The 17509-nt window shown below is 42.3% G+C and overlaps 1 protein-coding gene across 1 annotated transcript in view; it reads right to left on the reverse strand.

The window, feature by feature from the left end:
* peds1a (plasmanylethanolamine desaturase 1a) overlaps window positions 1-17509 on the reverse strand; it is a 36435-nt gene that overhangs the window by 4966 nt on the left and 13960 nt on the right. The window contains exons 2-5 of the mRNA XM_023406131.2: window positions 13903-14022; window positions 13528-13619; window positions 5628-5772; window positions 1622-1834 (exon numbers count right to left, since the gene is read on the reverse strand). Coding sequence (XP_023261899.1) covers window positions 1622-1834; window positions 5628-5772; window positions 13528-13619; window positions 13903-14022 — 570 coding nt within the window. The remainder of the gene's footprint in view (window positions 1-1621; window positions 1835-5627; window positions 5773-13527; window positions 13620-13902; window positions 14023-17509) is intronic.

Below are 17509 nucleotides of genomic sequence, written 5' to 3' on the forward strand. Positions count from 1 at the left end.
CCCCCCTCTGCCTGTGAAGTCCTATTTGTTAGAACAGACAGCAGGTTAGCATTAAATATACATGGGGATTGTCAGCCGGTGGCGAACACAAAGGCAGCTAGGCGAGCCCCAGTGGAATCCAAGCCCGGCCTAGGCAGCCAGGCTGGGGGAGCAGGGGGCCGTCACTGTCCCCTGTGGGCCCCCCGACCGCCAACAACCCACCTCCCACCACACACACACACACACGCACACACACAGGTTAGAAACTGAAGAGGAGGTCAAAAAGACTAGTGCACGCACAGATGCTCGAGTATGCAGATGTACGAGTATGAGCGTGTGCGTGTACAAACACACACTTTCCCTGTGCCACCCCCCCCCCCCCCCCCCCCCCCTCCCTCAACTTGCTCACCCACACATCTGTCGTCCGCAGGGGCGCAGGGTGACGTACAAGCTGAAGCCCCCTTGTGTATCCTCCCTTTTTTCTCTCCCTCCCTCTCTCCCTCTCACCCAGATGCACACAGAATACTGAATGTGGATCTATTACGGAGGCCCCGTGTCTCTAAAGACACACGCACGCACGCAAACAGAACATTTTCTTTTAGTTATTTATAAGAAGTCCACAGACAGACAGACAGACATGGCCGCCATTTCATTTGAATCTGCCGAGAACTGCAAGTGAAATCATTCTGGAGTCATCAGCTCCAATTATGGCGATCTAAAATGGCTGCCCACAACATAAACACTAATAAACATCTGGCAGGATTCAAAACATCTCAGTGGTGTGATGGATGCAGAACTAAAAAAAAACAATGCTTTTATTGTGGGAATGTACAGTGTTGGATTCATTTTGGTAAATATTTTTGATCAGTTCCTCAATGTATACAGAAGAACTATTCATCCTTACTTACTTTAACACTTCTCGCTTCTTTTGAAATAAAGGCAATATGAGTTAGAATTGAAGCCATGATCATCACTCTTATAACTGGCTGAGTGTTGATTATACTGTATGACTGTCCACATGACTGGTTGACATAACACTATGGCTAGAGGTTATAAAATAACTCCACAGCTTCCTCAGTTTTGGGATGTGTCTAATGCAACACAGCTCCACACGGTGAAGAATTGCCTGAACAAGAAACCAGATTGTGAGACGTCATAAAGATGGGAGAAGGTGAGGTGCTAATCATAAGCTGGAAGACGGTTGCAGCAGCTTGCGTTGAAAAACAGATGGGTAAGTTTCACAATTATCTGTGGAAACTGGTGTTTCGGTGACTGATCAGCCTGTGTGAAGGACATTGCATAAATTTAACATCTATAGCATCCAAGAGGAAACCCAATGCTAACAAAAACTGAAAGATTAAGCTTTGCCAAAGAACATGAAAAGAAGCTTGATGAACATTGGCAGCATATTCTTTGGTCAGATGAGACTGAAATAAATTTGTTGGGGACCAGCATGTTTGGTGTGGACCTGGCCAGGACCACCACATGACTGCAATCAACTGAAATCAAATCTAATTTATACCTTTCCTGATAATTTATGCTTCTGTTAATATGTAATCACATGTGTTGATTTGAATATTCACTAAAACTTTTTAAACTTTGTCACTCCACAGTGCTGTGCTGACTTAGTACCAGTTCTCACCTGTAGTGATGCAGTAGTATGTTTCGTGTGGCGAGACGTGGTGGATGCGGTGGTGTTTCCGTGGCAACACCAGATGCCAGTCCTGGAGCAGCATGACCCAGCGTGGGAGGCCGAAGTAGGAGTGACTCCACTTATGAATCTGATTGGTCAGCGTCACGAAAACTGCCAGGGCAAAGACGTAGCAGTCCCAAGGATAGGACGCCGCCAAGGCCTCTGAAAGGTGACAGGAAACAGACGGATATTTATATGGAGAGAAAGAAGGAAAGAGAGGGAGAGTAAAGTTAATAGAATAATTGATCAAACTGTTTAGTGTAATGAAGAGGGCCAGCACGAAGGAATAGCACTCCCACAGAGAGGATGCTGGCAGGAGCCTTGGTGCGATGTAGAGACCGAGGGGGAGGATGAAGAACAGGGGAGGTGGGGTGGGGAGGATGGGGAAAGATGGGGAAGAGTGGCAGCAGGGGAGAGAGGAGGAGATGACAAAGACAGATAAGTAGGATGATGAGGAGAGAATGTAAAATAGCCTGAAATATAATATACGTCTTCCAAAAATTACGGTCTATCAAAATCAGAGAGACCAGGAGCAGATCAGTCATCTGACATCAACTGAACAGATTATTCCAGTTTTTTACCACGGTGCTATCACTACAGCACCACGGCCATCAAAAGGAAAACTTAAATCAGTCAGTGAGGGGTGAGACACTTCAGCCCTCTACTCCTGTGTGCCATCACACAAGAAAATCACTCTCTACAAATTCTCTCTGTTCTTTATTGAGCATGTAAAATCCCTACTGATGTTAAAATGTAACTATGAATCATCACCCCTCACCTTTAAATATTTAAACAACTTCTCCTATTCCATTCTCATCCTCAAAAAGAGCTGCACATCATTCCTGCAGAGGCGTCCTGGGACTGGACAGAATGTGTGCTGTGCTTTTGTATGACATTCAGATGAAGGTGGAGCTGGAGTTAAGATGGAGGCTGGGGAATAGGGGACAGCAGTTTACTGACTCTGTGGGAAAGTCACACTCAAACAGAATTTGCAGTGTTCTCCAATGTGATGTTTTTCCTTTCCAAACAGGATACAGGGCCAGGACTTTACAAAACAAGAGGACAGAGCAGGAAACCAATGGTAAGAGTCAGGGAATGAAAGATAGTCTAATTGAAAATCTTCTATTCAGTGTGATGTTAATTTGGGTCAAGAGTGAGACCTTACAGGGAACAACAGAAACTAGATTCTGGAAAAAGTGAAAAATTCCAACTTTCTGTTAATTTATGTGTAAATGCCACAAATTCTCAAATAGTGACCTTTTCATTACCTCTACCAAAGAAATAGCTATGATAGCTTGAGACACCCTATTATTTGTTCTCTTTTACAGTATATCCCATAATAATTTAGTATGAAACTTTCCTGCTTTATCTGCTTCCATTCACATTTCCACCAGTTGAAGAGCCAGCATCCCTTTCTTTCTTTTCAAAGGCTTTTAATGTGAAAAGTCTGCAGGAAGTATCTAGTGTCAGTAACAGCCATGCTAGCAGCTTGGTGTGGCTGTACTTTGTCACAGCAGTGTTTTGAGCATAATGCTAACATCAGCATGCTAACAGGCTGAAAATGACAATGCTATCGTGCTGATACTGAGCAGGTAATGTTAACATGCTAGCACTTTAGCATGCTAGTTTGTTAGCTAATATGTACAGCTCAGACTGATGGGAATGTCATTAGTTTTGCTGGTACTGGAAATAATCAAGAAAGTGTTGGACAAATTACAGTTTTGGTGAGAAAAGACATTCTCCAGCTGCGCTGCTAGTGTGGCTAAAAACATGAACAATCTGTTCACTGAGTTCAAGTGTTAATTAGGTTTCATAAATGTAGACTATTGCTAGGCCTGAAACCATGAAAACAGTAGTTGAAGATGTCAGTGGTATCTGGGGATCGTGTACTGTGTCAGTGTTGATTTGAGCTGACAGGTGACAAACATGTCAGGACTCACACACAGGAGCAGCTGTGTGCAGGAAAAATGGAAATAATCATATGCAGGGCAACAGTCTGCAACGTTGCTGTTGGATGTAGGTGTAACTGAGCTACCCACACCTGCTTAATAAAATGCACTTACAAGTTTCCATCAGTCTCATCTGCCACCTGCTTAAAACCAAACAGAAGTCTGCAGCTTGCCTTTCACTCTGCTCACTCTTGTTATTCATTGGAGTCTTTGTGACAGTATGACTTACAGCTGTCCTCTCTCTGTCTGCCTCCATCCCTCATTCCCTCTCTTTGGTTAAAACAGCGATCTCTTGACCCCAGTTCAAGTGCAGACATGACAGTTGGAGATGTCACCTCACTGCTTTCAGCTTTCCCCCATCTACTTCTGTCTCTGTCTTTGTCTGGTGACCGCTTGACACTGTGAGGAGCTTGACATGACAGGTTTAGATGTCATCTTACCGCTACATGACCCTCTACCACCCCCACCCCCCAGCCTGTCTCCCTGCCTCTCTTCTCCATGCACTCTCACCCTCTGTCTCAAACTCTTAGCAGTGACCTCTTAAGGTGCAGACATGACAGGTGTAGATGTCACTGCACCTCTCCCTGTCTCTGTCTCGTGACCTCGTGACTCCCTGCGGTGCGTGACATGACAGGTGTGGATGTCACCTACAAGTGGACCTCGCTACTGCCGTCTCCCCTCTAATCTTTCCTTCCCTCTCGCCCCTTATTCGCTGATCCCTCCTGTGGCCAAGCAGCTGACCTTTGCGTGTTTCCCTTCCACTCCTTTTTCCTCTATTACTTTATTTCTATAGATTTGTTACATCCTTTCCATTTGTATCAGAATTCTCAGTCAGTATTCCTTGTAACTTCATCATTTCATTTTTTACATGTGACATTTCTGACCATGTTTACAGGGAGAATTCTTGACCTTGATACATTTAATGCTTTTTAGAAACTTCTATACTTTATTTTATACAGTTATAGGTATGGGACAATAACCAATATAGCTATATTGGAATATATTGGCTATATAATCGGAATATATTGCTATAAAAATAAACGAACAAAAAATAATAATGAAAACAATAAAAAATAACCTGTGATTTTTTTGCAGCCCTAGTCCAAACATACGTTGTCGCTAACGTCGCTAAGTGATTTCTTGAAAAGAGTTGCCCAAGGGGTCTGAGTAGCTGGTTAATTTAGCGTAACTACAACTACATCACTCACTCACTCACTCAGTCAATTAGCGACACTGGTGCTTATAGGGCCATATAAAAAGCCCTATAAAGGGCTGGCACCATGTTGGGCAACATATTAATATCAATATCACCATTTGTAATATTTCATTCACATTTCATAGAGTGTTGGGATAATTATTTTTTGGTTGAAGAGGTAAGATGGAGGCTGCTACTGTCTTTGCAGGTTAATTCCTAATTGTTGGCAGATCATTTTGTCTTTGATTAAACACTGAGCCAACTCGGGTTACAATCACATCAGAGGTCCTCAGATACTCAGAGAGGCTTGTGAACAGCTTAACCCCACAACACCGTGGCTACCCCCGCCTTTAACCTAGCTAACTGATGTCAACTCCTCTCCTCTACACCCATCAGTGACCTTTTGGCTCAAGCTGAAGTACAGACATGACAGGTGGAGATGTCACCTCCTCAATAACAGGTTGCTCCGTTTCTCCTGCTGATCTTCCTCCTCTAGTCCCTCCCCTCCTGCCCCACACTCATAAGGTCAGTGCACATGATTACCAGAAAAACTGCTCTCCCATGATCAGTGGACACACTTCTCTCACCCCAGAGGCCAGGATACCTTGGCATCTTGCAAAAAGAGTTCACTGCTAAAGATTGTTAGACTCTTTGTAGTCGACCAACTAAAGTCCTCACATTCACATTACACCTTGATGCAATTGTGCAAACTGTAATCAAACTGGCAGTGTTCATGGCTTTCTGTGCTTGATAGCCAATCAAGAAAATGCAGTTATGTTTGCCTGTGTGTACTTATATATGTGCGTGCTACCTGGTGTGTATGTGTAGAACTTGTACGCCATGTGAGCCAGCGGTAGGATGGGGATCATACAGTTGTCGCCATTGGTTTCGATGAAGTCGTGGCGAGTAATGGCGGTTGGATCGATGTGGTGCTCCCTGAACGGTCGGATAAATGCCTGTAAGGACAGAGAGTCGGAGGAAGAGAGAGACATTATGGACTGTAAGACTCACGAAACAATCACGTGCAACCTAAAACAATAGAGAAGTTATTCAAACATTTTTTCCTTGATACAGAACAACTGGCTTTAAATTGTGAAGAGGGACAATCATTAACCAATCATGAATTTCATTTTGTGCCATAGCAGAGAAATAGACTGCAGTGAAATGGTATGCCTGCTTACCATTAACAACAATTTTTATGGTCATCCACACACAGATTATAAACCTCACACACACTATGACAATGTTTCTTGTAAGTGCAGCCGTCTGCAGACAGAAGACATACAGTATAATGCTGTATAATTACTGAAAAATCACTTGATCAGTGCTGCAATAGCCACGACAGACAGGTTTTAATTTGAAATCATTTTACATCTCACACTTTATATAAAGTTTGTATTTGGTTATAATTTGGTAGAATTCAACACGGCAAAAGAAACAAAATGACACTATTTTAAATAAGCACGCAGTCTGTTCCATTAGTTAAAATTACACCGATTCAGTTTCTGCTAAATGGATCCGATGTTTTAAACAATAAGCACAAAAACAGAAGCTGAAAAGTCACTGGTAGATCTTTTTTCAAACTTAACTTACATGCACTTTAAATCAGAACACAAAACAGAAACTGGAAAGCAAATGCAGATCAAATGCGCATGCACACACAGAAACACACACACACAGAAACACACACACACAGAAACACACACACACACACACACACACACACACACACACACAGCGACCCAGCAGTGTCCAGCATCCTGCGCAACCCCAAAGCTCATATCCAGCATCCTAATAAACCCCGGAACAGCAGTCGACTCGCACAAACACACTCATACACATAAATGACCCATGGACGCCCGACACAAACTCAAAAATGTTAGCTTCAAACACACACAGTTGCAAACCCCACTTGCACCGTGCAGAGGCAGACACCTGTCTGTGAGAGCATGGGGGTCTCAAATGAAAGACTGAATCTGAATCTCACAAGCACAAAAGAGGACAAAAAGAGACACACACATGCACAAACAGGATAAAGGTAATTTATTTCCCTCTGTGGAAAAAGCAAAACAAGGAAGGCTTGCATCTTTATTGCTACAGTGTACGTGTCTGCGTGTGTGTGTGTGTGTGTGTGTAGCCGTGGACACATCAGCATGAAAACTCATTATTGTTGCGTTAGCTGTTCGAACCAATCACACACACACCTATCTGCCACCATCGTTTGTAGGTGCCTCTGCAAACACAGAAACTATCTGTTGACATCTTCACTATTATGTTCCCTTCTCCGTTCTCATCTGCCTCTCCCCCACCTCTCCTCTCCCATCACCCCCCTCCTCTCACCGCAGCCCTCAGCCAGATGAAAGGCCGGCTAAGCTGTGGAGGTCGTGCTGAGCGGGGCGGCATCAGTGCTCCCAGTTAATGGCGGGCCACCGGTCGCTGCGTGTCCTCTAATCCCACACCGTTTAACGGCCCGCCTCGCACGACATCCGTTAATCACCAGCTCACATCGCCCATCGCCCCAGCAACCAGCGCTGTCCCACTGGCTGGACAGACACGCCCTTCCACCCCCTTCTTTTCGTTTATGTCCTCCCGACCTTTTTACTGTATTTTCATCTCACTTTTTGTTGGTTTCTTTTTCTCTGTCTCCCTCTTTTTATCCAAATCTTTCTATCTATGCTTTCTTACTCTCCATTTCCCCTTTTGGCCTTCAAGAAGAAACCGACTTACGTCATTCATTAACTCTCCTTCCATGCTCCAATCAGCCTCATTAGAGTGTTGCCTTGAAAGAGGCACATCTGATAAAGATGTAACAGTAAAGAAAGAGGGAAACTGACACAAGGAGAGAAATACTGATGCTTTTAAAAGACGACTGCAAAAACAGATAGAGAGGAAGGATCTTCAAACATATATCCCTAAACTGTAAGCACATCTGGCAAATTTCAATGTGAATTGAGCATCATTGGGAACTAATGAGCGTGACTTGGTCCTCAAAGTGGTGTCATTAGAGGACTGCTAAATCCTTGTTGAGTCAATTAAAGCTCAACGACACGATGACGACAAAAAAAAACAGCACGGCCCAAAGCCTCACTGAGGAATAGCTCTAAACACTTCTGGGAAAACGTAATGCACTTTTTAAGATAGTGCTACAGTTTCAGTGCTGCGCAGAGGAAGAATGGGATCATGCAACTGAATGATGTTTGATGGAGACTAATAAAAAACATTTTTAAAGTTTTATTTACTGAATATTGTGAATTTTTTTCCTCTTTCTCTTTTAATGTAGCTGGAAAAAAAATGCAGCCTCTCTTCATTTAGGAGGAATGATGTTAATACGTTGTAATTGATTTTTGAATGTTCATCAAAATAAAATGTGGATCAGTGCATATTTCCATTAATTACCTTTTAGGCAGTTATATTCAAGTGGACATGAGAAGATGATATAATTAACTGAGCACCACTAACTGATGCATCGCGGCGTTTCTTTGCTGCTTTCCACTTAAAATGGTCTTTGTGGGTTTGTTCTAACGGGTGTTTTTATCAGTCGCTATGGTGATAGAGAGCATGGTGATACGAAGCAGGGCACCTCGTCTAGAATCCAACCAGGGGTGTTGACACATGATTTTATTGTTTATTATTTGGACTGTCTGGTGGAGTGGAGGCATGTGAAGAATGTGTGGCAGTATGACATGAATCTTGTCACAGAGGCGACGCAGCATGAGGCTGTATTTTATCTGTCTCTATCAGCCTTGCATCGCATTGCAACTCCTCTTTTTGTTTGATATACCAACTGTTCCTTTTTTTTTCTGCAGTTTGCCTTTAGTGACAGTGACAGTGTAGATACAGAGCGGGAACATGGGAGAGGACCGTGACATTACAAAGGTCCCTGGCTGGTATCCAACCTGACACGTTGTTGATGATTCCACTCAGGTTTCTTTACACACACACATCAAAAACGTGTATAAATGGAAACATATCTTATCTGTGACCTTGGCAGCAAAACTGTCCCTCAGATCCTGGAGACCATATTGGCCATACTGGGCCAACGACTTTGACAGATAGAAAATGCAGTTTCCAGTGGCAGCTGTTACTGCTCCACGGCCTTCACTGCTGGAAATATTATTTATGATCCTACAACAGTCACTCTTATGACTGTTAGTATCCCATTATGGTGAATTTATGGAGAGCAGGAGTCCATATGTGCATACCACATACTTTGCATCTGCATTAATGTTGCGACATGGAGTCTACAGTCCAACAGTGTCTTTTGTTAAGAGGTCTTAACAAAGGTAACAGAGAACAGAGAATCAAGTAAAGAGGTACACATGTACACACACAGAACATACATAAACAGCAGAAACAAGTAAATGACAGAACAAACAAATAACAAAGAGCAGAACTGGCTTCAAATGTTTCATCTAGCTTCATGACGGCAACCACTATTAGCCTCAGGTGTTCTCCATCGTACTCGTCTTTGATATTCAAACTAACCTTAACTGGGAGCACAGGCCCGCTTTATTCTCAGTCTCAAAACCCACACAGAAACAAAAAACAACTGAGGTGTATGCCTTGTGTTTTTGTCTCTCTCTTTCTCTCACACACACACACACACACACACACACACACACACACACACACACACACACACGCCTATTGTCATCCCTCTGTTCTCCACGCAGGTCCATTCTTCTCTTCCAGTTAAAGTCTTTATTAGAAGTCTCCTACAGTGTCCGACACACCATGCAAATTTGTGACTGCCACTGTGCTTTTGGTCCCAGTAACTACCCCAAACACCAATAAATTCCACATCATAAATAAACATCAAACCACATAGTACCTTCAGAACACAAAAAAACTAACTCCACGCTCCAGGAATCATTGTTTAGACTCAACTGATGATACAGTGCACGTGCATAAACAACACAATGTAACAACAAAATAATGCTCACTGACAAAAACACATTAGGACATACACAGGATGATGTCACACAGCCTGAGAGAAAATTTAACATCAAAGTCTAATCAACACTGGATCCAAGAAGAATGACATCAACCATTAGAATTCATCACACTAAACACACTGTCAATAATGTGGTGTCTGGAGCCAATTAGTGTCAGACTGAATTGCAGTGATGGGATTTACCTAAAAGCTGTGATGCCAAAGCCTCAAAACCACCAGTCTCCTGTGTAGATATATTAATTCATGAAATATGACCATTTTAGATACTAACAAGTAAAACTATATAAATCAATTAAATGCTCCAACTCATTATTAGGCAATTAACATTGATTTGCTGTTCTGTGCCTTTGCAACTCATTTATAATCTGCTTTTAATGTGATTCAGTGGATGCTAATATAGAATGCTAGTAAATAGAAAAGTGATGCATCTCACTAAATCTACAGCTGTAATCTCATGTTTACATTACTGAGATTGAGGTTTGAAACCTTGGGTTCCTGCTGTTTGCCATTTAAAAACGGACTTGACTCATTTTTTGGCAGAACAAGATGTAAACCCAACACTGACATGTAGTGTGAACTGGGAAGTCGGAATTTCAGAGATCCCAGTGGGAAATTTCAACTGGAACAGCCCCTGAAGTCAGAAGTTGCAGGAACCTCCGAGCCCACGATCTTGGCGGAGATCTCAGCTTGTCTCTCAGACATATCCACATGGATGAAGGAACGCAACCTTCAACTAAATGTCTCTGAGGCTGAACTTTTAGTCGATCAGTCTCTCCATCACAATAGCAACATCAGATTTGCTTCTTCATCTCTCAACCCATCCAAGGTCACGAGAAACCTGGGTGTCATATTTGAGGACCAGAGATCCTCCTCTGACCATGATCCTGTCTCCCATGCGTGTTGTTTTGCACATTATATATATATATATATATTCTTCTGGCAGGCCTCCCTTCACGCACAGTGAAACCTTTACCAATGGTCCAGAATGCGGCAACCCATCTGGTCTTCAGTCAATGGGCACGTCACTCCACTGCTCATTGACCTCCAATGGCTACCCATGGCCGACTGAATCAAATTCACGTCACGGTTGCTTGCCTACAGAATGATTTCTACTGGAACTTAATCATACAGGCTCAATCATTCTCAGCCACTGCGTTCCTCCAACGAAAAACATCTGACATCGTTATCCCTGCTCAGAAGACAATCGCAGTCTAGACTGTTCTCATCTGTGGTTCAGCGATGGTGGAGCAAGCTACTAAAAGAGAGCAGGGGTCTCCCTCTCTATTGTCAAGAATCTCTTGAAGATTCATCTCTTCAGAGAGCACCTCCTCTCCTAACACCTCTAACACCTTAACATGCCTAACTAGCACGTACTATTCACTTTCGCTGCATCGCTTTACCTGATCTTCTTGTACTTCGCCTTATTGAACAGATTTAGTGCTTAGTAGTTACACCACGGCCTCCTACTGCACTGAAGCTTTAGTGATGTCCCTTACTTGTAAGTTGCTTTGGATAAAAGTCTCTGCCAAATGAGTAAATGTAAATGTACTTCAGCACCCTCCACCATATTTTTCCCTATATGTGCAGCCTGCGCTCCTCAGGACAATAAATCTTTGTTCCAAGAGTACTGCCTTGTAATTATAATGATATTACACGTTTAACTGACTCCACACTTTTGTATCAGTGTATTGATGTATTTAACTTTTATAAAGAGCTTTTGTAAGACATTCAGTTTTTCAGGAGAAAGAAGTTTTGTGACAAATTTGAATTAAATCAAATAAATATAAATTCATTAACGACTGACTAATATTACACTATAATTAATCAAACATTGACACTACATGGGTTCAGCATGAATGAGAACTCTCGTTGATTTTTCAGGTCTCAAAACACACAACAGTTTCTGCATTTCAACTCATTAATTATCAATGAATATTTCATAAACAGAAGAAATAGAGGATGAAATACACACACACACACACACACACACACACACACACACACACACACACAAGCACACACGCACACACATGCACTAAATTCCCATCTCATTAATCAAAACAAAGTTCACATGAACCAATCTGCATGCTGCACCTGATCACACTGATTTTAATTGGCTGAAATGAGGGTAACCTTTACTCTAATTGGCTGTGCTAAATGTGTGGGCATTAATGTAGGTGATGTGCTCCAATGCAAAAACTAAGTGTATGTGCATCCATCTTAATACACACATAAATATGTGCATACACATCTTCTGGCGCTGTACGGTGACAGGTTGCGGAGGTTCAAGGTGAGACCATTCAGAGTGTGCCCGTGTGTGTGTGCGTGCGTGTGTGTGTGTGTGTGTGCGTGTGTGTGTGCGTGTGTGTGTTGTCTCTATTGGGACCATGGACATTACTGTCTACAGGGAGATTCCTCTGTGAGACAGTGACATTTAGTTTCCAGGTCACTATAGCAGTCCTGAGGCTCGGGGGAATAAGGTGTAAACACCACGCTGCCATGGTGATACAGCCTCAGGAGAGAGGGGACACTGGTACAGTACAATATCATCCCCCTCGTCTGTGACTCACTGCGTCATTAAATGTGTTACAATATTCTTACATGTTTTTTTTGAAGGACTCAACCTTTACATTGACTATAAGCTGTTTTTTTTGGCAAAACTTCCAGCTGCAAAAAATCCTATGCAGCTGCCAGACGTCACCGCTGTTTGTCTGAGGAGTGAAGACTGAAGTGCTCAAACACACATTGTTGAAAATAAGGTTTGAAATCAAATTGAATTCCAGAGAAGAGTTCGCTTTCCACCGATTCAAAGCAAAAGACATTTACCATCATATGCACTGCACATAAGACATGTTAGAAAAGTTAGATCACAGTTAAAGAAAGTGAAAGATCTTTTAGAAGATGTCAGTTTTTGAGATACAGACAAATTCAAAGTAAACCCTCCTTTTATACTTAAAGACACTTTCTTAAAACTCAAGCTCAACATTTATTCTTCAATTCTGAATTGCTTTTGTTGATGCAGCAGTACAAAATGTTTACATGTTTAGTTTTACTGTCAGTGTGTTTTTTCTTGTGTTTATTTTTGTTTTAACGTCTAATTATTTGTCAAGCATCACTTTTTTTGTCGTAGCAGAAGAGCTATTATTACCAAAGGAATTCTTTGCTGCTTTGAAAAATATTTTTATTCACTTTCTTGCCAAGAGAGGATCCATACCTCTCTCACTTCTGTGCATTAAGTATGAAACTAGACATAAGCGAAGTTTAGCTTAGTTAAACAACAGGGTGAAACAGCCTGGCTCTGTGGAAAGGTTCGATAACCCCAGCTACTTGAAGAAATGTCCAAAAATGGAAAATTATGTGTCTAAAAAAATACAATATGCTGAAGGGTGGATCATCTCAAGAAGCAAAAAGTGTTCTCCTTACAAAAGACATAAGCCGCCAAATGAAGCGCCTGTAATGTAAAATGATCGTGACCATCGGAGGCTACATCCCAAAATACTACTTGAAATAGGCATATTCTCCATTGTGTTGGTGCCATTGATTGTAGCACCAACACAAGAGAGAGAGCTACATTAGCTCCAAAATGTCGACCTAATTTCTAGTGCTGTTATTAATAAGCAAATTCAGCTGTGGCCAAATAGGGATTTCAGGGGAAAGGGAGGGTTTACTTTGTAGTGAATTGTTGAGAACTGGCTACAAGCTGTTCAGTGCAGCCAGACTGTCTGTGTATGTATATGTGTAGAGAACGTTTGCTCACCTTGCCAATAACAGGGATGTCCACAGATCCCCAGGTGTCCGCCCCCCAGTGCACCATCCCCGACGCAAAGTCTGCCGTCACTATTCCTAGGACTGGCAGAGAAACACCGACACCGAGGAGGAAAAAAGGAATAACATATGTTTTAGCAGATGTGTAAGCAAAGACCAAAACATAATTTTTTACAGAAGTGTTACAAAAACCTCATGTGGATTGGAACAATGATGAGGGACCGTTCAGAAAAATGATTCCCAACTTTTATTAAAAAAATTATTTCTCTAGGTAAAAGTCGAACAGTGACTGTGATATGTAGTTTTAAAGTGAAGCTTTGTCTTAACTCGGTCATTCTTCTACCATCACAGGTTTTCTGACTCTCACCGATGCCAAGGATGATCTTGTAGATGTGAACGGTGGAGAAGTGCAGGAGGAGGAAGGAGAAGTTGATGATGAAGAGGAAGAGGCACAGAATCACACACACCCACTCCTGGAGCCGCTTACCTGAAGATAAAGGACACAATCGATCAGAAATACTAAATTTATTTATCTTAGTATCGTCAAAATACAGATTATGTTGTTAGGTGAAGAGGAGAGGAGAGGAGAGGAGAGGAGAGGAGAGGAGAGGAGAGGAAAGGAGAGGAAGTTGAGGATGGGAGTGGGAATGATAAGTAGTTGAGGGTGTTTGGCTCTGATGTATTGTATTAATGAACTGGTTGAGGTCCCTGCCACCACTGGGAGAACAAGTAACTGCTTACCAGGGGTCAAAGGACCATTCACCCACAATGACAGAGTGTGTGTGTGTGTGTGTGTGTGTGTGTGTGTCCAGGGTGTTAATATGTAATCAGTCAGATGAAGACAAGTGTATTCCAGGCAGCAGGGTCACGACCTCTCATATGTGAAACACCAAAGCTGACGCAGCACCAAGCCCGCACGGGCACACACACACACACAGGCACACACACGCATGCACGCACACACACAGGGTGTTTCAGGTGGGAGGTGGGCCTCTGCAGGGACAAGACCAAACTCATAGGTCAGCAGTATTAACTGAAGGACAGAGGGAGATGGACTAACTGAAACTACTCATACTCTGAACTCACACATCAGCAATATTAAGAGAGAGAGAGAGACGGGAGGGTCAAATGCAAAACCCTTCAGCCATACAGCCCTGAAGATTAGAGATACTGAATTATTGAAAACACACACACACACACACACACACACACACACACACACACACACACACACACACACACACACACAGCAGATCTGTAACTCATCTAATATCAAAGAGCACCATATCCTGCAGGATCTTTCATTAACTTTGATTTTGTTTGAATTGTCCCTTTATTTCCTCTTTTTTGTTCTGCCTTGTCTGACCTGTTAGTACAAGCAGGAAATGTCCATCAGTGTAACTCACTAAATTACAGAAATAAACTATAAAATGTTAAAATATAAACAGCCATTTGTTCTGTTTTTAAGTCACTTTCTTCTGTTCTTTGTCTTCCACTCCTCCGACCTCCTTCCACCCTTCTCCTAATCCTTCTTTCTTTGCCAATCTAATGTGCTTTTAAAACATTAATGTGTTCAGATCCTAATGTATCACACAGCATTAGCAGCCTATAAGATATTCATGACAGCTTTTTTTTTTTTTTAATAAAGCACACAGAGAGTGTGTGTGTCTATAGGCTTGTGTGACTATGAATATGCCATCAGCCTTTCATAAGGTATGGACTGCAGTGGTCACCAGAGATTTAAAATATGTGATTATGGATATTTCGCGAATCATCAGATGTGACCCTTAACCTTCTAAAAATAGACAGTATCAAAGTTGTGAAGAGTCAGATAATTCAAGAGTAGACTGAAGTTCAGCTCCTAAATAAGTTTGACTTTGCTACTCAAAAAAAACCCGACAGCGGTCGGACAAGGCAAAACATATTCAGTATATTTTGTGTGATGCCCAAAGTTTAAAGGAACGTTTTCGAAAAGCTGCTTTTTGATTTCTTGACCGATTCCACTCGTATCACGGTATGGTGAGTATAAAGCCACAGCCAGCAAACTGTGTGGCACTCAGGGACGTTAACGCACCAGGCAAACGCCTCAGTGTTTGTATGCACTGAAAAAACAAGATATAACGTGTTAATTAGTAAGAGCCAGGCTAGTTGTCCCCCTGTATCAAGACTCTGTGCTAATCTAAGCTAACAGGCTTCTGATGGTAACTTCATATTTATATTTACCATACAGTCATAGGGGTTGTATTAATGTCCTCTCTCTGCAAATAAGCAAAAAGAAAGATGCTTCAACATGTATAACAGCAACAGTTAATGTTGACATTTATATCATCAATTTTACACTTACCAACACGGACTATGTAATTAGACAGATACCACGTCACATGTTGAGGAGGCAACCCATTAGTAATCGTCTGGTTCACAGACAGAGCAAGAAGATGAAAACATCTGTTCCTGACGCAGAGTATGAGCCCTGCATGCCTGAGCACACGAGGTTACTGAACAGGACAAATGAATAGTCACTGAAAATGTAGCAAAAAGCCAAGTTTACAAGAAATCTGCCTTGATTCAAAGCGAGTGAATGGAGTCAAAGAATATTTGGTCCAAACAGCTGCTGGGAAACCTACAATGGTCCTTATTTCCTGCACCTGTTACCGGAACATTATTAAAAAGCTACAAGGCTGCATCCTGATATATAAATGATACATTTATTCATTGTTCATAACCTCAAACCCCTCATTTCCTTACATTAACCTTGAGCAAATTCAGGCTATTCATGGGTCCTGCTCACAGGACATCATTAAGCACAGGCCTGAAATATAAATATATGCATCATTTTATGCCCAAATAACCAGTATGAAGCCTGTTTGATGCAGCCCAGGTGAGACACTGTTTGGATTAAAAATAAATTCATTTGTACAGTGATCTATTTGGAGGAAAATTCGAAAGTTTCCTACAAGATGTGTGACTAAGACTAAGACAATTAGATATTTGCAACATTAAAGGGAAGCTGATGTAATTCAAAAATAGAAAGATTGTTCCTCTGTTACTGTGGCACGCTGATGTACAGGAACTGGACACCATCGCTAGATTCCTGGAGAACAACATGTTCACCCTGAGCTGTGCATGACAACATCATTTCCAAAGAAACCTGGAGTTAAACACGTTGGCCACTAGTGGAAGGGCCCATTCAGAGAAGTGCTGCCCACACTGGAGGCTGACAAGAGAGGGAGAGAGGACTTTAACAGGTGATCCTGTTTTTCACATCAAGCTCCACAACAACAACAAAAAACAAAACACATACATCCTTCACAATGTCCCTCTGCCCTATGGAAATGCTACAAGTTGTATTCTTCTGTTGAAATCCAAGTTTCTCCACAAAGCATCTCTGTGTGAGCAGCCTGTACTCCTGCAGGGGACAGTGCAGTGTGCACACAGCTGCATGAGGCTCACTCTTGTTGAACTGTGACATATTTACTGGACAAAGTGGATTACAATACTGTGTTCAGTGCATATCATACAGCACAGGTAACGTAACTGAGGTTAAGTAGAGCGCAGTCAGCTCTGTTGTCTCCAAGCTTCATGTGGCACCATTTCCTCCACTCGACCCCAAGGTGTACACACACACACACACACACACACACACACACACACACACACACACACACACACACACACACACACACAGAGACACCCATGCACCTGAAGGGATCAGTACACCAAAATTCACTCTCTCCAAATTCTCGCTGCATCTGCAACCACACACACACACACACACACACACACACAAATATACTAGTGACCACTCACACACATAAGACAATGCTACAACTGATGGATTTCCTAACACATTCTCATATCTCTCCCTATTACACGCGCACATCCTCTGACACATACACAAATTCAGACACTCCATCTTTGTCACGTACACACACACAAACACACACGCGGTGCAGGGCCGTGGAGCAGTGGGGCGG

Source organism: Seriola lalandi, unplaced genomic scaffold (genome assembly GCF_002814215.2).
Source record: "Seriola lalandi dorsalis isolate HSWRI2012SDOR001 ecotype SW California unplaced genomic scaffold, Sedor1 jcf7180002054295, whole genome shotgun sequence".
Taxonomy (NCBI): Eukaryota; Metazoa; Chordata; class Actinopteri; order Carangiformes; family Carangidae; genus Seriola; species Seriola lalandi.